At 43.4% G+C, this 27,691-nt stretch overlaps 1 protein-coding gene across 7 annotated transcripts in view; it reads left to right on the top strand.

Moving 5' to 3' along the window:
- The window catches only part of LOC139555316 (kazrin-like), a 301,708-nt gene that overhangs the window by 92,068 nt on the left and 181,949 nt on the right, over positions 1 to 27,691 (top strand). For 6 of the 7 annotated variants that reach the window (XR_011670986.1, XM_071369024.1, XM_071369032.1 and 3 more), the window contains exon 3: positions 3,771 to 3,993. Coding sequence is in view for 6 of the 7 variants with exons in the window: in XM_071369024.1 (XP_071225125.1) it covers positions 3,771 to 3,993 (223 nt within the window). In the remaining variant the exon portion in view is untranslated. Of the gene's footprint in view, positions 1 to 3,388; positions 3,994 to 27,691 lie in introns of those variants that run through there. The other variant, XM_071369041.1, reaches the window with a different exon arrangement.

The following is a 27,691-nucleotide window of genomic DNA, read 5'->3' as shown; positions in this document are numbered from 1 at the left end:
CACTGCACTGCATAAAATGGGGTGAGTAGTTGACTCAAAGAGAGAGAAAGACAGTAGTTGACCAGTTTTTAACAACTTAATTTATTCCAAAATGAAGGAGAAGCAAGAGAGAAATAGAGAGAGAGAGATTTAGTCTTTTTTTTCACTTTCAGTTTCACTTAATTAGCTAGCAAATGCAGCTAGCTAGTTTAGCCTACTGAAACACCCTGCTCAAACAGAGGGATGCTAATTTAGCTAGCTGGCTATGACTTTCCAACACAACACAAGTCAAGGTAAGCTTTTGGTTTTACCAATTTATTGCCACCGGTCCCGCCGGTGTAACTGCTTACTGACTGTACACTGTAACATTACTGCATGATTGTAACGGGTTTACTAACGCATTAGTTCTATTAGCTATGCTGACTATGAAGTTACTTTAGCTAATATGGTGACAACGATGTAGGCTGTGTGTAGCAGTTTGGCTTGGAAAGGTTTTTTCACCTGGTCACATACAGCTGATGTGTTGTTCATTGAAGTCCACAATTGAAGGGACAAGGTGAGAGGAAGAGAGCGCATAGATGTGAGAAGGAATACCACGTGGCTGCTATGAAAGTGAACTGTGTTTACGTGTGATCAGGGGTGTACTCATTCCGTCGATTCTGTTGAAAAACGTTTCTTAAACTGAAGCAAACAGAACAAAACTGAGATAAACATACCTGAATTTGTCCAATAGAAACTCTCATTTGCAAATGTTGGACTAATGATAGGGGAAATTATCATGTAGTAGCCTAAACCTATCGCTGTTAAATTGACCTGGGTAAATGAAATATGAATGAAAGTCATCCAATATGTTGTAATAGAAATAAGGCCATGCTCATGAAAAATTAATTAAACGTCACCGACCGCCAGTGACTGTATGTCATATACTGTATGTCAGGGCATGACAAAAATCAACTAATGTGCTAGTGACGGAACTATAGCGAAAACCTTTCCTAAATGTTCGTGGCAATGTCCTGCTGGTGGTTTGGAGACGTCCATCATTCTGCAGTCTACCTTAGTTAGCCTGTGGTAATAGACTACACTGGTCCTCTCTGACTTTCTGCCACCATCTTTTATACTCACCTCTCAACCTCTGTCTCTCTCGTCTGTCCTTTAAAAAATATCCCCCCCAGAAAAATCACAGACCTGCTGCAGTACCTCCGCGGACCCGTAGGGGGCGCAGACCCCAGTTTGAAAAACCCTGAACATAGAATGCAGTAATTAATTAGAATGCACTGCCCCAAACCGCATCAGGGCTGCTCTGTCATTGAACAGTTCATTACCCACACACATCATAATTTTTTTATCCATTGCTTCTCCCTCTCTCTCTCTCTCTCTCTCTCTCTCTCTCTCTCTCTCTCTCTCTCTCTCTCTCTCTCACTGTGTGGAGGGTTTAGGGTAGACTACCACAGCACAGTGATTTCATATAGTACTTGTCTCCCGCCCTGAGGCCAGACTAACTGGTATGCTACTACAGTACCTGAGGCACAGAGTAATGATGTATAGAAGCACCAGCAGCTGCACCACATTCATTTACAAGCTTCATTTCAAACTAGGATGTGCTGGAACTGCAGTAGATCCCAGTGAAACTGGGATCTTATTTGGCATTTCAGTACTAGTCGGAACTAGGAAACTCGTTGTAGAAACATGAGCTCAGAGTTTCCCACTTGAAAGTACCAGAATCAGCAAATAAGAAGCTCTACGCAAATAACGTACAGTACATTTGAACTCAGATGTTATCATTATACCAATCAGAGCTGTCTGTGATACAGACTCCCTGGTCTCGCCCTGGCCATGCCTTTGTCTGCCTCTGCATTGTGTGAATACCAATGAGCACACTGACTGTTATCACCGAACCAAACAGTGGCAGAGTGACATGCTGTTCCGTTTATCTCCCTGACTTTGTTCACAGACAGAGAATGTGTTTTGCCACTGGGAAAAAGACCTGTTTAACACTGCTAATAGATTCAATCCAGATGTATGATTTGATCAAGGTGTTAGAGGTGTGCTGAACTGTAGCTATATTGAGAAGTGTTAACGATTTATCTCGCTACCTAAAGGCATACACATCCAAATCTCTGTGTTTCATAAAACTGCCTATCAATCCAAATAGGAATTGATCTGGTAGTGTTTGTTTGTTGGGCTTAGAGATAAATCTCAAACTTGTAATCCTTTGGAGCAGTTTTTGATCATAGACATAAGCCCACAATGTTCTCTTACTGAGGCTCAATTGTAATTCTCCCAACCTCTCCTTATTTATGGGCTGTGCCTCTCACTGTCTGTTAGTCCTATGCTAAGTTTGTTTTCGGGGTTGACATGTTTTCCTCTTGGCCAGGCTTGAGCCAGCCCCCTTTCATTTCTTCCGATGTGGGGGTGAGCTTTCCAGGGACAAAGGATGAATATATAATGAATAGAAAGAGAGGGGGTGGGATTGATAGAAAGACTGTGTGTGTGTGTGTGTGTGTGTGTGTGTGTGTGTGTGTGTGTGTGTGTGTGTGTGTGTGTGTGTGTGTGTGTGTGTGTGTGTGTGTGTGTGTGTGTGTGTGTGTGTGTGTGTGTGTGTGTGTGTGTGTGTGTGTGTGTGTGTGTGTGTGTGTGTGTGTGTGTGTGTGTGTGTGTGTGTGTGTGTGTGTGTCTGAGAGAGAGAGAAAGCAAATGTATGACCATATTAGAGACACATATTTCCCTCAGATTACACAAACAAATCCAATTCTGATAAACTTCCATATCTATTAGGTGAAATACCGCAGTGTGCCGTCACTGCAGCAACATTTGTTTTGTGACCTGTTGCCACAAGAAGAGGGCAACCAGTGAAGCACAAACACCATTGCAAATAAACTATATTTATCTATCTATTTATTTTCCCTTTCATACTTTAACTATTTGCACATCATTACAACACTGTACGTAGCCATAATATGACATTTGAAATGTCCTTATAATTTTGCTACTTTGTGAGTGTAATGTTTACTGTTAATTTCTGATTATTTATTTCACCTTTGTTTATTATCTATTCCCCTTGCTTTGGCAATGTAGACATGGTTCCTATGCCAATATAACCCTTTGAATTTAATTGAGAGAGAGAGAGAGAGTGAGAGAAATGTTTGTTACAGAGACCAACACTACATCCAAGCCAAGACAAATGGGAAAACAAGCTTCACATAGGAGAGTGGATTACTAAGTCAGTCTGTCTGTAGGATGTGGGATACATGATGATCTATTCTGTTGTTAAAGAGTTTGAGAAGTGGAGCTTGGCTCAGTCTAACTACCTCTATCACCCCCCCCCCCCCCCCCCCCCAACCCCCCTCTCCCCTGGTGCTGCAGCACATGGTACGTTCCATTTAAAAGGGTGCATGTCTCCTCTGTATGCGCTGGGTCCTCTCATAGAGCAGCTGCTCACAGCACATTCTCCTCGGCGGGAACACTCACTTTCCTTCTCCGTCTGCTGTGTTTCATCTCTTTCTCTCACTCACTTTCTGTATTTGGCAAAACACACAAATCAGGGACAGGAGGATACTGACTGTATGCAGTAACAAGTAGACACACCATCTCTGTTCTGGCTGAACGGAGGGGAGATAAGAGGAACTGGCTGCTGGCATTTTTATGTGTGAAGTAAACTGTGAGAGAAGAAGAGGCGGAGGAGGAGAAGAAGAAGAGTAAGGGAGAGAGAGCGAGAGGGAGAGGGTATCAGTCTCTTCATCCCCTAATGCTCCACTTGACACCATGCTGCTCTGTGTGGGTTTGGTCCTCAGGGGAAAATCCTTAAAATGATGGAAGACAACAAGCAGCTGGCTCAGAGGATCGATGGGGCCATCCAGTCTGCCAGTCAGGAGGTAACCAACCTGCGCTCAGAGCTGTCTGCCACCAGCCGTAGACTGGCAGAGCTGGGGGCCAGCAGCCCCCCCTCGCCCCTGGAGAACAACCATCAGCACCATCAGCACAACCACCACGACCATGACAGCCTCCGCTACCGGGGTGAGTTACACACTGTGTGTGTGTGTGTGTGTGTGTGTGTGTGTGTGTGTGTGTGTGTGTGTGTGTGTGTGTGTGTGTGTGTGTGTGTGTGTGTGTGTGTGTGTGTGTGTGTGTGTGTGTGTGTGTGTGTGTGTGTGTGTGTGTGTGTGTGTGTGTGTAGGGGAAGTATTTGCGGAATGCATAACTGGACAATTGGATGATAATCTCATTTCACCGTTCTTTTGCTAACTTATTCCTCCGTTGGATAACTCACAGCACCCTGATAGGGATAGTAGGAGAATGGAACTAGGACAAGGAGTGGCTGGTCCTGGTCTGCTTTCCTAGGCAGCGGTGGAGACTGTGTTTCTCTGCTCCCCCTGGCTCTGGCTCCGTCCTGGCTCTCTCTCTGTTTGTGTTAGCCCGGAGAGAGGAGAGTTGCTGCCAGCTGCTCCAGCATGAGTTTGTCGTCACATCACATTGTCTTAAAGGGTGGAAATGTGGAAGCACGTGGTTGATCAGGATGATATGGTCATTGTCATGTTGCTTCATTCACATCATGGCAGGCAGTAGGCATTAGGCACTAGGCTGTAGGCAGTAGGCTGTAGGCAGTAGGCTGTAGGCAGTAGGCTGTAGGCAGCAGGTACTAGGCACAAGGCAGTAGACACTAGGCAGTAGGCACTAGGCACTAGGCAGTGGGCACTAGGCACTAAGCACTAAGCTGTAGGCACGCATGTAGCAGGCAGTAGGCAGTGTCTCTTTGATCATATATGTCTACAGAATAAGTGGGGTAGAGTTTCAGAGATTGTGTGTTTGCGGAGATGGGTGTGATGGGATTTATGAGAGTAAGTCTGATATTAAAGCTGCAATATGGCACTTTTTGGGCGACCCGACCAAATTCACATAGAAATGTTAGTTATAGATCTGTCATTCTCCTTTCAAGCAAGTTTTCAAAGGAGCTCCTGAGTGGCGCAGCGGTCTAAGGCACTGCATCTCAGTGCTCTTATATGTGCGCTATTTCTATGCTCTATACCCATTCTTATGTTTAGTTTATGCGTATTTTACTTTCGGTTTTGTACACCAACTTGAAAAAGTTGAAAATACAATATTTTTGTTTAATGAAAAGATATTTCACAGCACTTTAGATGCTACAATGATTCCACACTATACATTGCTTGTTTTGTCAAATTAACTGAAATTAGAATTTTGTCAAATTAACCATTCAAATTTTTGCAAGTTGGAAACGGTGGAGCGATCTCTGCATACTGCACCTTCAGCTTAACATATTTATAGTGTCACTGAGAGATGGCGATTGTGAATTTCAGCTATGTCAATGTCAGTTTGTAAGTAGTGGTGTCAGTTGGTGTTGGCTGTGTGTCTGTGAGGTGAGATCAGAGAGGAAGGCCTCGTAGCCTCTGGCTGTTTGTGTTCTGTATCTTCCCACATTAAAAAAATACAAAAGTTTAATACAGAATACTACAGTACTTACTACAGAATTCTGTAGTAAACTTTAGTATACTGTAGAATTCAATACTACACACTGTAGTATCGCTCAATCATGTGTAGTACTTAGTATAGCATTTTGTAGAATACTTTAAGAAATACTACAGTATATCTACACTTAAAACACTGTAGTAAATATTACAGTATTTAATTTGCATATACCCTACTCAGTCCCCACACCCATATCCCAATTTGTGCCACCCGTAAGTGAAAAACCTACATGCCAAGTATAGACCATATATTGTGCTCCTTGCAGGTAATAGAACAGAGCAGAAGCTCTGAACTCCACGTTCAGAACGCAGTCTTACCTACTGTATTGGTCATGTAACATTTGTTCCTTTACTATTTCTCCAGTAGGTTTCCTTTAAAAGCCTCCCGCTTCTATATCAAATATAATAAAACAATAGTAATGTCCACAAAAACACTACAGAGAATACTACAGTAAAGTCAGCAAGAACACTACAGAGAATACTACAGTAAAGTCAGCAAAAACACTACAGAGAATACTACAGTAAAGTCAACAAAAACACTACAGAGAATACTACAGTAAAGTCAGCAAAAACACTACAGAGAATACTACAGTAAAGTCAGCAAAAACACTACAGAGAATACTACAGTAAAGTCAGCAAAAACACTACAGAGAATACTACAGTAAAGTCAGTAAGAACACTACAGAAAATACTACAGTAAAGTCAGCAAAACACGACAGAGAATACTACAGTAAAGTTAGCAAAAACACTACAGAGAATACTACAGTAAAGTCAGCAAAAACACTACAGAGAATACTACAGTAAAGTCAGCAAAAACACTACAGAGAATACTACAGTAAAGTCAGCAAAAACACTACAGAGAATACTACAGTAAAGTCAGCAAAACACGACAGAGAATACTACAGTAAAGTCAGCAAGAACACTACAGTAAACACTAGTATTTTTTCGTTTGTGTTACTGAGTATAGGTGCCATGGAGGAGGGGAACAGGGGGTATTGAGCTGACGGGTCTGTGATACCCCGTAGGTGGGTCTGTCTAATGGTTCTCTCTGTGTGTTGAGCAGATGGTGTTGAGCAGAGCAGCAAGGCATCTCAGCTGGAGATGGTTGGCCCTCAGGGTTTAAAGCACAGAGTCGACTGGTCAGTGTGAAATGTTTACCCAGCTCACCCTTGCTTCCTCTGCTCGACTCTGCTTGCCTAGTGGGTGGACACTGGATAGACTCTCTGTTTGAACAGGTGTCATTAGCATGTTCTCACACTGAGTGGATGAGATGGTGGGCTGCTATCTGGCTATCTGCTATCTGGCTATCTGCTATCTGGCTATCTGCTATCTGGCTATCTGCTATCTGGCGTGCTGCTATCTGGCTATCTGCTATCTGGCGTGCTGCTATCTGGCGTGCTGCTATCTGCTATCTGACTATCTGCTATCTGGCGTGCTGCTATCTGCTATCTGACTAGCTGCCATCTGGCGTGCTGCTATCTGGCGTGCTGCTATCTGCTATCTGACTATCTGCTATCTGGCGTGCTGCTATCTGGCGTGCTGCTATCTGCTATCTGACTATCTGCTATCTGGCGTGCTGCTATCTGCTATCTGGCGTGCTGCTATCTGGCGTGCTGCTATCTGCTATCTGGCGTGCTGCTATCTGGCTATCTGCTATCTGGCTATCTGCTATCTGGCGTGCTGCTATCTGCTGTCTGGGAGAGAGTCTGTGGTTGGGTTCAGAGCGTGATTCCCTGGCCTCCCTCCCTCTTCAGTCATGCAGTGTTAACAGGGAACCTCAATTCCACATTCACACATGCCTTTGCATCAGGGCAGTGATGTCATGCTTCCTGTTCCCCAGCCAGACAGTCGACAGGGCAGCCAGTCAGGTGGCTGGAGTTATGTGAGGCTGTTTAGTCAAAACAGAAACAGAGACACAAGTACAGGTAACTGCCAAAATAGAGTAAATGAGGCATACAAAGTATATTGAATGCAGATGCTTCTACACAAGTGTGGTTCCCGAGTTAATTAATCAGTTAACATCCCATCATGCTTAGGGTCATGTATAAAAATGCCCAGTTGACCATTATTTTGGCTACCATGGCTAGAAGAAGAGATCTCAGTGACTTTGAAAGCAAGGTTTCAAAGGAGCATAGGGGGTTTAAAAAGTGTGTGTGTGTGTGTGTGCGTGTACATGCATGTGTGTGCGTCAGTCACCAGATCTCAACCCAATTGAACACATATGGGAGATTCTGGAGAGGTGCCTGAGACAGCGTTTTCCACAACCATCAACAAAACACAAAATTATGGAATTTCTCGTGGACGAATTGTCACATCCCGCCAATAGAGTTCCAGACACTTACTTGTAGAATTTATGCCAAGGTGCATTGAAGCTGTTCTGGCAGCTCGTGGTGGCCCAACGCCAGACGCTTTATGTTGGCGTTACCTTTATTTTGGCCGTTACCTATAACTCTTCCCCCACTGCGTGCTAGGAAGGGAACTCAGTCACATAATCTCTCTCTGGAAGGAGAGGGGACCACAGAGCTGACCACTTATACTGTCTTTGTTAAAGGAAATCTTACAAGATGAGGTTTAAGATTGTTCATGTGTGAGACTTAGATTTCTCTGATTTCTCCTCTTAGTGAAATTTCCCCTCTTAGTCAGAGGAGTTATCTAATAAATCAGCTTCAGCACTCAGTGGATTAAGAGATGAAGACTTCTTGAAGTGTGTTTCCTTCTCTATGTCAGGGTGTTTGTAAGCCTTGCCCTGAGCCGGATCAAGGCTAGCGAACAGACAAGACGTGTTAGTATGCACAGGCTGACTCCTGTAAATATATTCTGCTGTGAAGAAATGCCAGGACTTTTTACTGTGTTTCACCTCTGTGGGACCTCAATAACATCACTGACAGATGTCCAATAAAGCTATAAAACTAGAGCTCAATCTGGTTCCTTGCCCTTGGAATCTGCCCTTCTAAAACAAACCACTGGCTGGCAGTGACACAAGATTAAACCACCACTCGCCGGCCATGATGGCCCACAACTCTCCCTAACTTTGGACCTCCTCAGAAGTAGCGTCAATGAAAGTGGCAGAAAAACCAGTGTGTGTGTGTGTGTACTGAATGGTAGTGAATCGGCACGCATGAACCAGCCTGTTTGGTGTTTGTGTTGACTGTGTTTCCTCCCCTGGTTCTACTCTACAGTACATATCTACAGTAGGAGGCTGGGTCCACTGTGCAGCTGAATGTAACAAATGACCTGCCTCCTCTTATTCCAGACGCTGACACTGAAGTATTCATAATGGGGTGATGACACCTCGGCATGATTGGATACTATATTAATCCATCACTTGGATGTCCGCAATCTGTTTAGCATTTCTAAATGATTCTGATGTTCCACCGCCAATCGACTACATTACTGTCGCCCCTAATACGTGTCTGATGGTGTGAAATATCCGCCTCACACCCAATACATCTGAGCCAGTGGAGCAGTACCAGAATGGACCAAAATCAATGCACTGTAAACCTGTTCCATTATTTATAGTTGGGGCTGATCAGTATCTTGCAGGCACCGGGTGAGCGTGCACTCATCACAGACTCATGGGAATCTGCCAATACAGTACTACTCCATAAAGCTCCGAAGACACCGCTGTAAAGAAGGCAGCCTTCAGTTACTCATACTGTACGTAAGAGAGACACATCTGGTACAACAAGGGGAGAATACATCTCACTTACAACAGGCTGGAGTGTGCTGAACACAAGAGGAAATAGTTGTAATATAAGCAGTATGTTTACTGGATGGTGTTGCACCTCTCACAGGGGGAGGTCAGGGTCAAGGTTTGAGGTGAGGGATTTAGCTTTGTGTGTTTGAAGGAGAGTTAGGTTTTGATCTGAGAGGGTTGTTGGTGGTCAGAGTTTTAGTGTTATGGTTCAATTGTAGGTGTCACGTTCTGACCTTAGTTCCTTTTTTATGTCTTTGTGTTAGGTTGGTCAGGGCGTGAGTTGGGGTGGGTAGTCTATGTTCTTTTTTCTATGTTGTTGTATTTCTGTGTTTGGCCTGGTATGGTTCTCAATCAGAGGCAGCTGTCGATCGTTGTCTTTGATAGACAAGCATACTTAGGTAGCCTGTTTCCCCACTTTGGTTGTGGGTGTTTATTTTCTGTTTTAGTGTCTGTTCACCTTGCAGAACTGTTTCGTTTTCTCCTCGTTGTTATTTTGTGTAGTGTTCAGTTTTCAATTAAATTATGACGAACACTTACCACGCTGCATTTTGGTCCTCTTCTCCTTCACCAGACGAGAATCGTTACAGTAGGATTAGTGATGTGGTTGGAATGAAGGACAATCTATACTCTCTTCACCCTACTGAAGCATGGTAAGGATAGGTTAGAGAGGATTGTGGACTTGCAGCGGCTGAAATACCTTTTTGGAAGTGCACATACTATAGTCAGTTGGAAAGGGAATAAACTCCAACACTTCTTAATACAAAATAATGGATACTCAACTTCTTTCTTCAGATGAGGGAAGTCAAACTGTTTAGGGGTCATGCTGGTTTCTAGTACCTGCAGAGCCCTGTGAGGAAGACTACTTCTCCCCATCTGGCCTGAGTTTAGGTCTCAGCTCTCTCATTACCTCATGGTGCTCTAGAGCAGTTCTGGGATAGAGTAAGTGGAATATATGTACACACTCGGAAACCATTTAACTCAGTGAGAGGCTGGGAACAGAAAGCCCCACCTCACCCCCTCTCTCCATCTCTCTCTACCTCTCTCCTGGGACCACCCACCTTCCTGTTCACTCTCCACATGCAGAGAAAGTACACCCTGTAGTGAGCCAGAACCTCCCCATCCACCCTCTCCTCCCCTTCTCCCAGCCCTCCCCAGCCACGCCCTGTCTGTGGCCAATGCAGCGGGAGAGGAACTGTGTCCGAATAATAGCCAGAGGCAGGTCACCCCCCCTCCTCTCTCTCTCTCTCTTCCGCTCTACCCCTCCTCTCTCTCTCAATTTTATTCAATTCAAGGGGCTTTATTGGCATGGGAAACATATGTTTACATTGCCAAAGCAAGTGAAATGGATAAACAAAAGTGAAATAAACAATACGAATTAAATGTAAACATTATACTCACAGAAGTTCCAAAAGAATAAAGACATTACAAATGTCATATTATGTCTACATACAGTGCTGTAGCGATGTGCAAATAGTTAAAGTACAAAAGAGAAAATAAATAATGATGGGTTGTATTTACAATGGTGTTTGTTCTTCACTGGTTGCCCATTTCTTGTGGCAACAGCTCACAAATCTTGCTGCTGTGATGGCACACTTTGGTATTTCACCCAATAGATATGGGAGTTTATCAAAATTTGAGTTTTTTTCAAATTCTTTGTGGGTTTGTATAATCTGAGGGAAATATATGTTCTTTTTCTATGTTGTTGTATTTCTGTGTTTGGCCTGGTATGGTTCTCAATCAGAGGTCATACATTTGTCAGGAGTTTAGGATGTCCACCTAATTTTGTGGGTGGTGTGCACATAGCCTGTCTTCTCTTGAGAGCCAGGTTTGCCTACGGCGACCTTTCTCAATAGCAAGGCTATGCTCACTGAATCTGAACAAAGCTTCCCTTCATTTCGGGTCAGTCACAGTAATCAAGTATTCTGCCACTGAGTAATCTCTGTTTTGGGCGAAATGGTATTCTAGTTTGCTCTGTTTTTTTGATAATTATTTCCAATGTGTCAAGTAATTATCTTTTTGTTTTCTCATGATTTGGTTGGGTCTAATTGTGTTGCTGTCCTGGAGCTCTTTGTGGTCTGTTTGTGTTTGTGAACAGAGCCCAAGGACCAGCTTGCTTAGGGAACTCTTCACCAGGTTCATCTCTCTGTAGGTGATGGCTATGTTATGGAAGGTTTGGCAATCGCTTCCTTTTAGGTGGTTGTGGAATTGAACGTCTCTTTTTGGGATTTTGATCATTAGCGTGTATCGGCCTAATTCTGCTCTGCATGCATTATTTGGTGTTTTACGTTGTACATGGAGGATATTTTTGCAGAATTCTGCATGCAGAGTCTCAATTTGTTTTTTTGTCCCATTTTGTGAATTCTTGGTTGGTGAGCGGACCCCAGACCTCACAACCATAAAGGGAAATGGGTTCTATAACAGATTCACATACTTTTAGCCAGATCCTAATTGATATGTCAAATTTTATGTTCCTTTTGATGGCATAGAAGGCCCTTCTTACTTTGCTCTCAGATCATTCACAGCTTTGTGGAAGTTATCTGTGGCGCTGATGTTTTTGTGTGCTCTAGGGCAACGGCGTCTAGACGGTATTTGTATTTGTGGTCCAGGCAACTGGACCTTTTTTGGAAGAGCATTATTTTTGTCTTACTGAGATTTACTGTCAGGGCCCAGGTCTGACATAATCTGTGCAGAAGATCTAGCTGCTGCTGTAGGCCCTCCTTGGTTGGGGACAGAAGCACTACATCATCAGTAGACATTTGACTTCAGTTTCTAGTAGGGTGAGGCCGGGTGCTGCAGACTGTTCTAGTGCCCTCACCAATTCATTGATATATATGTTGAAAAGGGTGGGGCTTAAGCTGCAAATGTGTGTGTTTTTTGCCAATTTTAATCGCACAATTGTTGTTTGTGTACATGGATTTTATAATGTCGTATGTTTTTCCCCCAACACCACTTATTTAGCGATTTGTTTAGCAGACCCTCATGCCAAATTGAGTCAAAAGCTTTTTTGAAGTCAACAAAGCATGAGAAGACTTTGCCTTTGTTTTGGTTTGTTTGTCAATTAGGGTATGCAGGATGAATACGTGGTCTGCCATACGATAATTTGCTCAGTACATTGTTTTCACTGAGGAAATGTACAAGTCTGCTGTTAATGATAATGCAGAAGATTTTCCCAAGGTTACGGTTGATGCGTATCCCACGGTAGTTATTGCGGTCAAATTTGTCTCCACTTTTGTGGATTGGGGCTATCAGTCATTGGTTCCAAATATTGGGGAAGATGCCAGAGCTGAGGATGATGTTAAAAAGTTTAAGTATAGCCAATTGGAATTTGTGGTCTGTATATTTTATCATTTCATGTAGGATAGCGTCAACACCACTGTCACGATAGTCTTGAGGATAATGAGTGGACCAAGGCGCAGCGTGTGAAAAATACATCTCTTTTATTTGAGACGAGTGAAACACGAAACGAACACTTATAACAAAACGAAACAACAAACGACCGTGAAGCTACAAACGTAAGTGCAATACAAAAGCTACAAACGTTCTACATAGACAATTACCCACAAAACCCAATGCCTATGGCTGCCTTAAATATGGCTCTCAATCAGAGACAATGAACCACAGCTGCCTCTAATTGAGAACCAATCTAGGCAGCCATAGACATACAAAACCCCTAGACAAGACACTGATCCATTTAACCTACAAACCCCTAGACAATCCAAAAACACATACATTCCCCATGTCACACCCTGACCTAACTAAAATAATAAAGAAAACAAAGAATACTAAGGCCAGGGCGTGACAACCACAAGCCTTTTTGGGTTGGAAGGTTTGTATTTTGTCCTGTAATTCATTCAATGTAATTGGAGAATCCAGTGGGTTCTGGCAGTGTTTAATAGCTGATTCTAAGATTTGTAATTGATCATTTATAGTGCATTTGGAAAGTATTCAGACCCCTTGACTTTTTCCACATTTTGTTACGTTACAGCTTTATTCTAAAATGGATTAAATAACATAAATCCTTATCAATCTACATACAATACCCCATAATGACAAAGCGAAAACAGGTTTTTAGAAATGTTGTAAAGTGTATAAAAAAAGTATCTTATATACATAACTATTCAGACCCTTTGTTATGAGACTCAAAATTGAGCTCAGGAGCATCCTGTTTACATTGGTGGCAGGTAGCCTAGTGGTTAGAGCGTTGGACTAGTAACACGAAAGGTTACAAGATCGAATCACTGAGCTGACAAGGTAAAAATCTGTCGTTCTGCCCCTGAACAAGGCAGTTAACCCACTGTTCCTAGGCTGTCAATGAAAATGAGAATATGTTCTTAACTGACTTGCCTAGTTAAATAAAGGTAAAAAATGTAATTAAAAATAAATTGATCATCCTTGAGATGTTTCTCCAACTTGATTGGAGTCCACCTGTGGTAAATTCAATTGATTGGACATGATTAATAAAGGCACACACCTGTCTATATAAAGTCCCACAGTTGACAGTGCATGTCAGAGCAAAAACCAAGCCATGAGGTTGAAGGAGTTGTCCGAGACAGGATTGTGTCGAGGCACAGATCTGGGGAAGGGTACAAAAATATTTCTGCAGCATTGAAGGTCCCCAAGAACACAGTGGCTTCCATCATTCTTAAACGAAAGAAGTTTGGAAAATCCAAGAATCTTAAAGTAATGATGTACTGCACTTGAAGAAACTTTAAAAGTTCTTGAAATGTTCCGGATTGACTGTTGTTTCTCGATCCTTATTTGAGCTGTTCTTGTCATAATATGAACTTGTTATTTTACCAAATAGGGCAATCTTCTGTATACCACCCCTACCTTGTCACAACACAACTGATTGGCTCAAACACATTAAGAAGGAAATAAAGTCAACAAGGCACACATGTTAATTGAAATGCATTCCAGGTGACTACCTCATGAAGCTGGTTGAGAGAATGCCAAAAGTGCGCAAAGCTGTCATCAAGGCTACTTTGAAGAATCTAAAATACAAAATATATTTTGAATTGGTTTAACACTATTTTGGTTACTAAACTCAGCAAAAAAGAAACGTCCTCTAACTGTCAACTGAGTTTATTTTCAGAAAACTTAACATGTGTAAATATTTGTATGAACATAACAAGATTCAACAACTGAGACATAAACTGAACAAGTTCCACAGACATGTGACTAACAGAAATGTAATAATGTGTCCCTGAACAAAGGGGGGGGGGGTTCAAAATCAAAAGTAACAGTCAGTATCTGGTGTGGCCACCAGCTGCATTAACTATTGCAGTGCATATCCTCCTCATGGACTGCGCCAGATGTGCCAGTTCTTGCTGTGAGATGTTACCCCACTCTTCCACCAAGGCACCTCCAAGTTCCCAGATATTTCTGAGGGGAATGGCCCTAGCCCTCACCCTCCGATTCAACAGGCCCCAGATGTGCTCATTGGGATTGAGATCTGGGCTCTTCGGTGGCCATGGCAGAACACTGACATTCCTGTCTTGCAGGAAATCTCGCACAGAACGAGCAGTATGGCTGGTGGCATTGTCATGCTGGAGGGTCATGTCAGGATGAGCCTGCAGGAAGGGTACCACATGAGGGAGGAGGATGTCTTCCCTGTAACGCACAGTGTTGACATTGCCTGCAATGACAGCAAGCTCAGTCCGATGATGCTGTGACACACCGCCCCAGACCATGACGAACCCTCCACCTCCAAATCGATCCTGCTCCAGAGTACAGGCCTCGGTGTAATGCTCATTCCTTCGACGATAAACCCGAATTCGACCATCACCCCGATGAGACAAAACCGCGACTCGTCAGTGAAGAGTACTTTTTGCCAGTCCTGTCTGGTCCAGCAATGGTGGGTTTGTGCCCATAGGCAATGTTGTTGCCAGTGATGTCTGGTGAGGACCTGCCTTACAACAGGCCTACAAGCCCTCAGTCCAGCCTCTCTCAGCCTATTGCGGACAGTCTGAGCACTGATGGAGCGATTGTGCGTTCCTGGTGTAACTCGGGCAGTTGTTGTTGCCATCCTGTACCTGTCCCGCAGGTATGATGTTCGGATGTACCAATTCTGTGCAGGTGTTGTTGCATGTGGTCTGCCACTGCGAGGATGATCAGCTGTCCGTCCTGTCTCCCTGTAGCACTGTCTTAGGCATCTCACAGTACGGACATTGCAATTTTTTGCCCTGGCCACATCTGCCCTGGCCACGTTCACATAGATTTTTATTTTTTATTTCACCTTTATTTAACCAGGTAGGCCAGTTGAGAACATGTTCTCATTTACAACTGCGACCTGGCCAAGATAAAGCAAAGCTGTGCGACACAAGCAACTACACAGAGTTACACATGGAATAAACAAACATACAGTCAATAACACAATAGAAAAAGTCTATATACAGTGTATGCAAATGGAATAAGGAGGTTAGGCAATAAATAGGCCATGGTAGCGAAGTAATTACAGTTTAGCAAATTAACACTGGAGTGATAGATGTGCAGATGATGATGTGCAAGTAGAAATACTGGTGTGCAAAAGAGAAAAAAAGTCAATTAAAACAATATGGGGATGAGGTAGGTAGTAGGATGGGCTATTTACAGATGGGCTGTGTACAGCTGCAGCGATCGGTAAGCTGCTCAGATAGCTGATGCTTGAAGTTAGTGAGGGAGATATAAGTCTCCAACTTCAGTGATTTTCCAATTGGTTCCAGTCATTGGCAGCAGAGAACTGGAAGGAAAGGCGGCCAAAGGAGGTGTTGGCTTTGGGGATGACCAGTGAGATATACCTGCTGGAGCGCGTGCTACAGGTGGGTGTTGTTATGGTGACCAGTGAGCTGAGATAAGGCAGAGATTTACCTAGCAAAGACTTGTAGATGACCTGGAGCCAGTGGGTCTGGCGACGAATATGTAGCGAGGGCCAACCGACGAGAGCATACCGGTCGCAGTGGTGGGTAGTATATGGGGCTTTGGTAACAAAACGCATGGCACTGTGATAGACTGCATCCAGTATGCTGAGTAGAGTGTTGGAAGCTGTTTTGTAAATGACATTGCCGAAGTCGAGGATCGGTAGGATAATCAGTTTTACGAGGGTATGTTTGACATCGTGAGTGAAGGAGGCTTTGTTGCGAAATAGGAAGCCGATTCTAGATTTAATTTAGGATTGGAGATGTTTAATATGAGTCTCGAAGGAGAGTTTACAGTCTAACCGGACACCTAGGTTTTTGTAGTTGTCCACATATTCTAAGTCAGAACCGTCCAGAGTAGTGATGCTAGTCGGGCAGGCGGGTACGGGCAGCAATTGGTTGAAAAGCATGCATTTAGTTTTACTAGTATTTAAGAGCAGTTGGAGGCCACGGAAGGAGTGTTGTATGGCACTGAAGCTTGTTTGGAGGTTAGTTACCTCTTTGGGATCGGTGTCCCGCTAGCGCGCCACTACGACAACATCCGGTGAAATTGCTGAGCGCGAAATTCAAAATACAAAAATCAAATATTAAACATTCATGAAAATACAAGTGTCTTACATCGTTTAAAAGCATATCTTGTTGTTAATTAAGGCTAGGGGCAGTGTTCGGAAGTTAGGATAAATGACGTGCCCAAGGTAAACTACCCTCAAATGACTAGGTGTGTCCAAACTTCTGACTGGTACTGTATGTTTAATTAGCATAAAATTCTAAAAACCTGTTTTTGCTTTGTCATTATGGGGTATTGTGTGTAGATTGATGAGGGAAAAAAACAATTGAATCAATTTTAGAATAAGGCTGTAACGTAACAAAATGTGGAAAAAGTCAAGGGGTCTGAATACTTTCCGAATCCACTGTATATGGTTTTTGCTGTTTGTTTATTCTTGTAGTACAAAAAAGACTGGAGAAGTGGTTTATCCACATATCTCTGTTTGGATAGATAACTCTTCGTGTGGTTGTTTGTTTAGTGTGTTCCAATTTTCCCAGAAGTGGTTCGATTCTATGGATTCTTTCTCTCTCTATCTATCTATCCCCTCCTCTCACTCTCTCTAGAGGGAAGGCTATTCATTCCTTCAGCAGAGAGCTTCAGAGGCTCCAGGGGCTCCAGCTCCACTACTAGTCGAGCCCGAGGCAGTGGGGCAGTGAGGCACCACTCCACTAGGGAGGAATGGGAGCTGGACCCCTATGATGTTGGCCATGGCCTTGTACAAAGAGAGCGAGAGATGAAGATTGAAGAGCTAGCATCTCAGTGCACTTTCTTTTTGAGAAATACAGGAACACCTTACTCAGAGTTTAATGAATTGGAAATAGAAGATATTGGATTTTGCTGCAATAATTCAATTGAACTTCAGATTTCATGTGTTGAATATAGGTCTGACAAAACCAATTGCACACATGCAGTTTAGTGTGTCCCTTGACTAGACTAGTATGATTTGTGTTTACATTGTCAGCCATTGTTCTACAGTGCCTGGCAGTGGTTTGTAATGCACAAGGACGTCATTGTCGTCTGTCTGTCTCCTCTGTGCTCTGTTAATAAGGCTAGGCCTGGTAATGAGTCCATTGAGACAGAGCCAGGCACATTGCAGACAGACAGGCCTGTATCAGTGTGAACAGTAGGACCATGCAGACTGATGGAGTAACTACAAGATGTTTTCGGGATTTTTGGTGCAAGTTTCTGTTTATTTTCATGTAGGGAAAGTCAAGAAATGAGAAATGGTGATTATGTTCACAATTTGTCTTAGTCACCATCATTCAGTTGAAGGTCGGGTTGACAAGGCATAGGGTTTAGTGAAAGGGTTAGTGAAGGGGATAGTGAAGTGGTGTAATGTTTGGGATTAAGTTGTGGATTTCATTGGGGTCAAAAGATCCTAATGAAAAGGGACCTAAGCTTGTTTTGGGATTAATGGATTCGGAAAACTAGGACGGTCAGAAAGGTGCCCCTCTTTCTACCTGGTGAGGAGCCACACCTCTCCCTCTGGGGCCCTGCCTGCCCTGCCTGGTGAGGGGCAACACCTTTCCCTCTGGGGCCCTGTCTGCCCTGCCTGGTGAGTGGCCACACCTCTCCCTATGGGGCACTACCTGCCCAGCCTGGTGGTGCAGCTGGTGATGGTGGCTCTTCTCTGCAGCTGGGCAGCAGATGGCCTTGGTGGCGACGGTAGGCAGACGATGACATGAACTGTCCTTTTAATGGGACCGGCTGAGGCTAAGGCAGGCAGTGGAGCAGAACCAGGAAGGGAGCGAGAGAGGCGCAGGCAGGGAGAGAGATGCCAGCTTTATGACAGGGTACAACTGAGGAGACACACTAAGCCCATCTGATACTTTCACATATTGGACTTGGAAGTCAGAGAAAGTCAGTTCAAGGAAAAACCAACAGTGTTTTTAACCATTAAATTAACTATTTAATGGACTCCTTCTGTCAGGTTTTGGCCAGGACTGTTCTGTTTTTTTGTCACTAGATGTCCCTATTGCACCTTTTTTGTACCTTTTGTTTTTCCCTTGCTCTAATTATTGTTTGCACCTGTATGTCGTTCCCTTGTTAGTATTTAATCCCTGTGTGTTCCTCAGTTCCTTGCTCAGTGTTTGTATGTTAGCACCCAGCCCCAGCCCAAGCCTTGTTGTGAACATATATTTTTCTCTTGTTGGATTTTCCAGAGGTTCTCTGGTTTTGTTCTTTTGTATTTTGGATTAGTCTTTTGAGGTTTGTTTTTCCCTTGCTGTTTTTACCACTTTGTGGATTTTCTTTGTATTTTGGGAAGATATCTATTTTTTATTAAACCACCATCTCTAGTACTGCTGTGTCTGCCTCATCTTCTGGGTTCTGCCGATTTAGTGACTGTTTCTCGCACCGGGTCCTGACAGAAACACTGAGCCATTAAAATGAACCCAGAGGCAGCCAGTACCCAGGACTTTTTTCCCATGCTGTCCCACCACGAGGGGACTGTCCAACGTCACGAAGCTGCTCTGGTTCAGCAAGAGGCCTTAATGGCTGGACATTCTCAACTTCTGTCGGAGATGATGACTTCCATAAAGCAGATTTCTGATCAACTTTCTCCTGCAACCGCTTCTGCTCCAGTTCATCAGATTCAAGTGCCCGTGGCAGTTAACCCCCTGGCTGAACCTCGTCTGCCGCCTCCCCAACGGTTCTCAGGTGATCCGAGTGGTTGTAAGGGGTTTTTCACCCAATGTTCTCTCTCCTTCGAGCTGCAACCCTCGTCATTTCCCACCGACCGGTCCAAGATAGCATATATCATCACCCTGCTGTCGGAAAAAGCCCTAGCCTGGGCTACTGCTGTGTGGGATGCCCAAAGTCCCTGCTGTGCCAGCTACTCTACCTTTGCTGAAGAATTCAAGCGAGTGTTTCAAGGTCCTACCAGCGGTCCTGACTCAGCCAAACAGCTCCTGACTCTCCGCCAAGGTCGGCGCAGCGTGACGGACTATGCCATCCAGTTCCGCACGGTGGCAGCAGCGAGTGGCTGGAATGACGAGGCGCTCACAGTGTGCTTTTTGAAGGGTCTTTCCGACACCATCCAAGATGAACTGGTCACTCGGGAACCACCGGACAACCTCGAGTCCCTGATCAAGTTGGCTTCACGCATAGACCAGCGTCTGAGAGAGAGAGAGCTCAACCGTAGATCTCTCACCCTAGCTCCTATCGGTCCCAGCTCCGAGTCTCCACCTTTATCCCCGCTGACTCCACCGGAACCCATGCAGGTTGGACGCATCTCCCAGGCTGAGAGAGACCGCCGGATGAGGGAGCGATGCTGTCTATATTGCGGCAAACCGGGCCATTTCCTCTCCACGTGTCCCGGGCTCCAGGGAAAACGCACTCTCCCGTGCAGGCCTGGGAGGACGGTAATGGGAAACATAACCTCCTCTCATCCATCCAACTCCCGCCTGCTCATTCCAGTTACCCTTTCCTGGGACAACCACGAGCTTCCCCTTCAAGCCTTGGTAGACTCTGGAGCCGCAGGTAACTTCATGGATGGTGTCTGGGCGAAGGAGAATGGCGTTCCCTCTGAACCTCTAAGTGACCCCATAAGGGTTACTACGTTGGATGGAAGCCCTTTGGGATCTGGACTTGTCACTCGTGTCACTACCCCCTTGCGTCTTTCAGTTTCACAACACCAGGAAGTGATGAACTTTCATCTGACCTCGTGTTCCGAGTTCCCTCTCGTCCTTGGATACCCCTGGCTTCACAGCCATAACCCTCACATCGACTGGTCTGTGGGCACTATCAAGCAGTGGGGTCCTACGTGCCAAGCCACTTGTATCTTCCCAAGTTCCCCGAGTTCCCCTCCCGAGTCTCTAGAATCCATCGACCTGTCCCGAGTTCCCGAGTGTTACCATGACCTCAAACCGGTATTTAGCAAACAGAGGGCCACCAAACTACCACCCCATAGACCTTACGATTGCCCCATCGACCTGTTTCCGGGCACCTGCCCCCCCAGGGGTCGGATCTTTTCCCTATCTCCTCCCGAACGAGCTGCTATGGATACCTACATCAAGGACGCTCTGGCAGCAGGCCTCATGCGTCCATCCACCTCGCCGGCGGGAGCAGGGTTTTTCTTTGTGGCCAAAAAAGACGGGGGATTACGTCCTTGCATCGACTACCGGGGACTTAATGCCATAACCGTCCGTAACCGCTACCCGCTACCCCTTATGGCCACAGCCTTTGAGCTGCTCCAGGAAGCAGTGGTCTTCACTAAGCTTGACCTGCGGAACGCATACCATCTTGTGCGGATCAAACCCGGTGACGAGTGGAAGACCGCTTTCAACACGCCTACTGGTCACTACGAATACTTGGTGATGCCCTTCGGCCTGACCAACGCCCCGGCTGTGTTCCAAGCGCTCATAAACGATGTGCTTAGGGATATGCTTAACATTTTCGTGTTTGTTTACTTGGATGACATCCTCATCTTTTCGAGCTCCCTTCAAGAACACACTAAGCATGTCAGACAAGTGCTCAAACGCCTCCTAGACAGCCATTTGTACGTTAAGCCGGAAAAGTGTGAATTCCATTCCTCTCGAGTACAGTTCCTGGGATTTGTAGTGGAACCCGGTCGAGTCCAGATGGACCCCAAGAAGGTAGGGGCGGTAGCAGATTGGCCCACCCCCAAGTCCGTTAAGGAAGTTCAGCGTTTCCTGGGCTTCACTAACTTCTACCGCAAGTTCATCAAGAACTTCAGCTCGGTGGCAGCCCCTCTCTCAGCTTTAACCAAGGGTGGCAACACAAGGTTTCTGTGGGGAAGAGAAGCTGAGACGGCCTTCCAAGGACTCAAGCAGCGCATCCTCTCTGCTCCCATCCTGACACTACCGACGGCGGATGAACCTTTTGTGGTGGAGGTAGACGCATCAGAGGTTGGTGTTGGAGCTGTCCTCTCTCAGAGGGGTGAAGACAAGAGGCTTCATCCTTGCGCCTTCTTCTCTTACCGGCTTACCCCGGCCGAGAGGAATTACGATGTGGGGGATCGTGAACTCCTAGCGGTTAAGATGGCATTGAAGGAATGGAGACATTGGCTCGAGGGGGCTTCTCAACCGTTTCAAGTGCTTACGGACCACAAAAATCTGGAGTATATCCAGCAGGCGAAGCGGTTGAACTCCAGACAAGCTCGATGGTCTCTTTTCTTCAGCCGATTCCAGTTTATTCTCACCTATAGACCCGGGTCGAAGAATCTCAAACCGGATGCCTTGTCACGAGTCTACTCTCCTGCCATTCGAGAAGATACTGACATGACTGTTCTTCCTGCCGCTAAGATCGTGGCTCCGATCTCGTGGCAAGTGGAGGATACCGTGAAACAAGCTCAAGCCATCGAACCGGGCCCTGGAGGAGGTCCTGCTAATCGGTTGTTTGTTCCCAAGGCAGCAAGGTCCCAAGTCCTTCTGTGGGGGCACTCCTCTCGCCTCACCTGTCACCCGGGAGTAGGTCGCACCTTGGAGTTCATCCAGCGTAAGTTCTGGTGGCCCACCATAAAAGAAGACGTTGCCACTTTCGTCAAGGCCTGTTCCGTGTGCTGCCAGGGCAAATCTTCTCACCTCCGCCCTCAAGGACTCCTTCACCCTTTATCTATTCCCCACCGACCCTGGTCCCATATCTCGCTGGACTTTATTACTGGCCTTCCTCCGTCCCATGGTAATACTACGATCCTAGTCATCATCGACAGGTTTTCTAAGGCGGCCAGGTTTGTTCCCTTGACCAAATTACCTTCTGCCAAGGAAACAGCTGAGTTGGTGATTAACCATGTGTTCCGAGTCTTTGGCATCCCGCAAGATATGGTTTCCGACAGAGGTCCCCAGTTCGCCTCAAGGTTTTGGAAGGCCTTCTGCCAACTCATAGGGGCCACGGCCAGTTTATCTTCAGGGTACCATCCGGAGTCCAACGGCCAAACTGAGAGGATGAATCAGGAGCTGGAAACCACCCTCAGATGTATGGTTTCCAACAACCCATCCACATGGTCATCCTTCATTGTTTGGGCTGAGTATGCGCACAACACCTTGTGCTCCTCCTCCACTGGTATATCCCCGCACGAGTGTCAGTTTGGCTATGCTCCTCTATTGTTCCCGGACCAGGAGGCAGAAGTCAGAGTGCCTTCAGCCTCGAGGTTCATCAGACGCTGTCGGCTTACGTGGAAGAAGGCCCGTCTTAATCTTCTGCGTTCCTCACAGCAGTACCAACGACAAGCCAACAGACGTCGCCGTCCCGGTCCTACCCTGTACCCCGGCCAGAGAGTATGGCTCTCAACAAAAAACTTACCGCTACGGGTGGAGTCTCGCAAGCTGTCCCAGAGATTCATCGGACCCTTTAAGATTGCCAGGAGAGTCAATCCCGTTACTTTTCGCCTGCACTTACCCAGATCCCTTAAAATCAATCCCACATTTCACATTTCTTTATTAAAACCTGTTGTTTTTTCTCCCCTTATTCCGGCAGGCAGACCTCCCCCTCCGCCCCGTGTCATCGGAGGCCAGTCGGCTTATACCGTCCACCGGATACTGGACTCCCGCCGGGTGCAGCGGTCCTGGCAGTATCTGGTGGACTGGGAAGGCTACGGTCCCGAGGAGCGCTCCTGGGTTCCTGCCAAGGACATACTGGACCCTGACCTCATTCGTCAGTTCAGGGCCCTCCACCCTGAGAAGTCAGGAGCCGTTCCTAGGAGGGGGATTCTGTCAGGTTTTGGCCAGGACTGTTCTGTTTTTTTGTCACTAGATGTCCCTATTGCACCTTTTTTGTACCTTTTGTTTTTCCCTTGCTCTAATTATTGTTTGCACCTGTATGTCGTTCCCTTGTTAGTATTTAATCCCTGTGTGTTCCTCAGTTCCTTGCTCAGTGTTTGTATGTTAGCACCCAGCCCCAGCCCAAGCCTTGTTGTGAACATATATTTTTCTCTTGTTGGATTTTCCAGAGGTTCTCTGGTTTTGTTCTTTTGTATTTTGGATTAGTCTTTTGAGGTTTGTTTTTCCCTTGCTGTTTTTACCACTTTGTGGATTTTCTTTGTATTTTGGGAAGATATCTATTTTTTATTAAACCACCATCTCTAGTACTGCTGTGTCTGCCTCATCTTCTGGGTTCTGCCGATTTAGTGACTGTTTCTCGCACCGGGTCATGACACCTTCCCATTATGATGCTATTGTTGCTATGGTTGAAGCAGTGATGGTTTGTTGCTATGGTTGAAGCAGTGATTATATTGTTGCTATGGTTGAAGCAGTGATTATATTGTTAATATGGTTGAAGCAGTGATGATATTGTTAATATGGTTGAAGCAGTGATGATATTGTTGCTATGGTTGAAGTAGTGATGATATTGTTGCTATGGTTGAAGCAGTGAGGATATTGTTAATATGGTTGAAGTAGTGATGATATTGTTAATATGGTTGAAGTAGTGATGATATTGTTGCTATGGTTGAAGTAGTGATGATATTGTTAATATGGTTGAAGTAGTGATGATATTGTTGTTATGGTTGAATCAGTGATTATATTGTTAATATGGTTGAAACAGTGATGGTATTGTTAATATGGTTGAAACAGTGATGGTATTGTTAATATGGTTGAAACAGTGATGGTATTGTTAATATGGTTGAAGTAGTGATGGTATTGTTAATATGGTTGAAGTAGTGATGGTATTGTTAATATGGTTGAAGCAGTGATGATATTGTTAATATGGTTGAAACAGTGATGGTATTGTTAATATGGTTGAAGTAGTGATGATATTGTTGTTATGGTTGAATCAGTGATTATATTGTTAATATGGTTGAAGTAGTGATGCTATTGTTGCTATGGTTGAATCAGTGATTATATTGTTAATATGGTTGAAGTAGTGATGGTATTGTTAATATGGTTGAAGCAGTGATTATATTGTTAATATGGTTGAAGTAGTGATGGTATTGTTAATATGGTTGAAGTAGTGATGATATTGTTAATATGGTTGAAGCAGTGATGATATTGTTAATATGGTTGAAGCAGTGATGGTATTGTTAATATGGTTGAAGTAGTGATGGTATTGTTAATATGGTTGAAGTAGTGATGGTATTGTTGCTATGGTTGAAGTAGTGATGGTATTGTTGTTATGGTTGAAGTAGTGATGGTATTGTTAATATGGTTGAAGTAGTGATGGTATTGTTAATATGGTTGAAGTAGTGATGGTATTGTTAATATGGTTGAAGCAGTGATGGTATTGTTAATATGGTTGAAGTAGTGATGGTATTGTTAATATGGTTGAAGTAGTGATGGTATTGTTAATATGGTTGAAGCAGTGATGGTATTGTTAATATGGTTGAAGTAGTGATGGTATTGTTAATATGGTTGAAACAGTGATGGTATTGTTGCTATGGTTGAAGTAGTGATGGTATTGTTGTTATGGTTGAAGTAGTGATGATATTGTTAATATGGTTGAAGTAGTGATGGTATTGTTAATATGGTTGAAGCAGTGATGATATTGTTAATATGGTTGAAGTAGTGATGGTATTGTTAATATGGTTGAAGCAGTGATGGTATTGTTAATATGGTTGAAGTAGTGATGGTATTGTTAATATGGTTGAAACAGTGATGGTATTGTTGCTATGGTTGAAGTAGTGATGGTATTGTTGTTATGGTTGAAGTAGTGATGATATTGTTAATATGGTTGAAGTAGTGATGGTATTGTTGTTATGGTTGAATCAGTGATTATATTGTTAATATGGTTGAAGTAGTGATGATATTGTTGCTATGGTTGAATCAGTGATTATATTGTTAATATGGTTGAAGTAGTGATGGTATTGTTAATATGGTTGAAGTAGTGATGGTATTGTTGCTATGGTTGAAGTAGTGATGGTATTGTTGTTATGGTTGAAGTAGTGATGGTATTGTTAATATGGTTGAAGTAGTGATGGTATTGTTAATATGGTTGAAGTAGTGATGGTATTGTTAATATGGTTGAAGCAGTGATGGTATTGTTAATATGGTTGAAGTAGTGATGGTATTGTTAATATGGTTGAAGTAGTGATGGTATTGTTAATATGGTTGAAGCAGTGATGGTATTGTTAATATGGTTGAAGTAGTGATGCTATTGTTGCTATGGTTGAATCAGTGATGCTATTGTTGCTATGGTTGAATCAGTGATTATATTGTTAATATGGTTGAAGTAGTGATTATATTGTTAATATGGTTGAAGCAGTGATGGTATTGTTAATATGGTTGAAGTAGTGATGATATTGTTAATATGGTTGAAGCAGTGATGATATTGTTAATATGGTTGAAGTAGTGATGGTATTGTTAATATGGTTGAAGTAGTGATGGTATTGTTGCTATGGTTGAAGTAGTGATGGTATTGTTGTTATGGTTGAAGTAGTGATGGTATTGTTAATATGGTTGAAGTAGTGATGGTATTGTTAATATGGTTGAAGTAGTGATGGTATTGTTAATATGGTTGAAGCAGTGATGGTATTGTTAATATGGTTGAAGTAGTGATGGTATTGTTAATATGGTTGAAGTAGTGATGGTATTGTTAATATGGTTGAAGCAGTGATGGTATTGTTAATATGGTTGAAGTAGTGATGGTATTGTTAATATGGTTGAAACAGTGATGGTATTGTTAATATGGTTGAAGTAGTGATGGTATTGTTGCTATGGTTGAAGTAGTGATGGTATTGTTAATATGGTTGAAGTAGTGATGGTATTGTTAATATGGTTGAAGCAGTGATGATATTGTTAATATGGTTGAAGTAGTGATGGTATTGTTAATATGGTTGAAGCAGTGATGGTATTGTTAATATGGTTGAAGTAGTGATGGTATTGTTAATATGGTTGAAACAGTGATGGTATTGTTGCTATGGTTGAAGTAGTGATGGTATTGTTGTTATGGTTGAAGTAGTGATGATATTGTTAATATGGTTGAAGTAGTGATGGTATTGTTGTTATGGTTGAATCAGTGATTATATTGTTAATATGGTTGAAGTAGTGATGATATTGTTGCTATGGTTGAATCAGTGATTATATTGTTAATATGGTTGAAGTAGTGATGGTATTGTTAATATGGTTGAAGTAGTGATGGTATTGTTGCTATGGTTGAAGTAGTGATGGTATTGTTGTTATGGTTGAAGTAGTGATGGTATTGTTAATATGGTTGAAGTAGTGATGGTATTGTTAATATGGTTGAAGTAGTGATGGTATTGTTAATATGGTTGAAGCAGTGATGGTATTGTTAATATGGTTGAAGTAGTGATGGTATTGTTAATATGGTTGAAGTAGTGATGGTATTGTTAATATGGTTGAAGCAGTGATGGTATTGTTAATATGGTTGAAGTAGTGATGGTATTGTTAATATGGTTGAAACAGTGATGGTATTGTTGCTATGGTTGAAGTAGTGATGGTATTGTTGTTATGGTTGAAGTAGTGATGATATTGTTAATATGGTTGAAGTAGTGATGGTATTGTTAATATGGTTGAAGCAGTGATGGTATTGTTAATATGGTTGAAGCAGTGATGGTATTGTTAATATGGTTGAAGTAGTGATGGTATTGTTAATATGGTTGAAGTAGTGATGGTATTGTTGTTATGGTTGAAGTAGTGATGATATTGTTAATATGGTTGAAGTAGTGATGGTATTGTTAATATGGTTGAAGCAGTGATGATATTGTTAATATGGTTGAAGTAGTGATGGTATTGTTAATATGGTTGAAGTAGTGATGGTATTGTTAATATGGTTGAAGTAGTGATGGTATTGTTAATATGGTTGAAATAGTGATGGTATTGTTAATATGGTTGAAGCAGTGATTATATTGTTAATATGGTTGAAGCAGTGATGGTATTGTTAATATGGTTGAAGTAGTGATGGTATTGTTGTTATGGTTGAAGCAGTGATGATATTGTTAATATGGTTGAAGCAGTGATTATATTGTTAATATGGTTGAAGCAGTGATGATATTGTTAATATGGTTGAAGCAGTGATGATATTGTTAATATGGTTGAAGCAGTGATTATATTGTTAATATGGTTGAAGCAGTGATTATATTATTAATATGGTTGAAGCAGTGATGATATTGTTAATATGGTTGAAGTAGTGATGGTATTGTTAATATGGTTGAAGTAGTGATGGTATTGTTGTTATGGTTGAA

Source organism: Salvelinus alpinus, chromosome 2 (genome assembly GCF_045679555.1).
Source record: "Salvelinus alpinus chromosome 2, SLU_Salpinus.1, whole genome shotgun sequence".
NCBI classification, from domain to species: Eukaryota; Metazoa; Chordata; class Actinopteri; order Salmoniformes; family Salmonidae; genus Salvelinus; species Salvelinus alpinus.
Note: the sequence above shows the minus strand (reverse complement) of the source record. Positions and strands in the feature narration are given on the sequence as shown.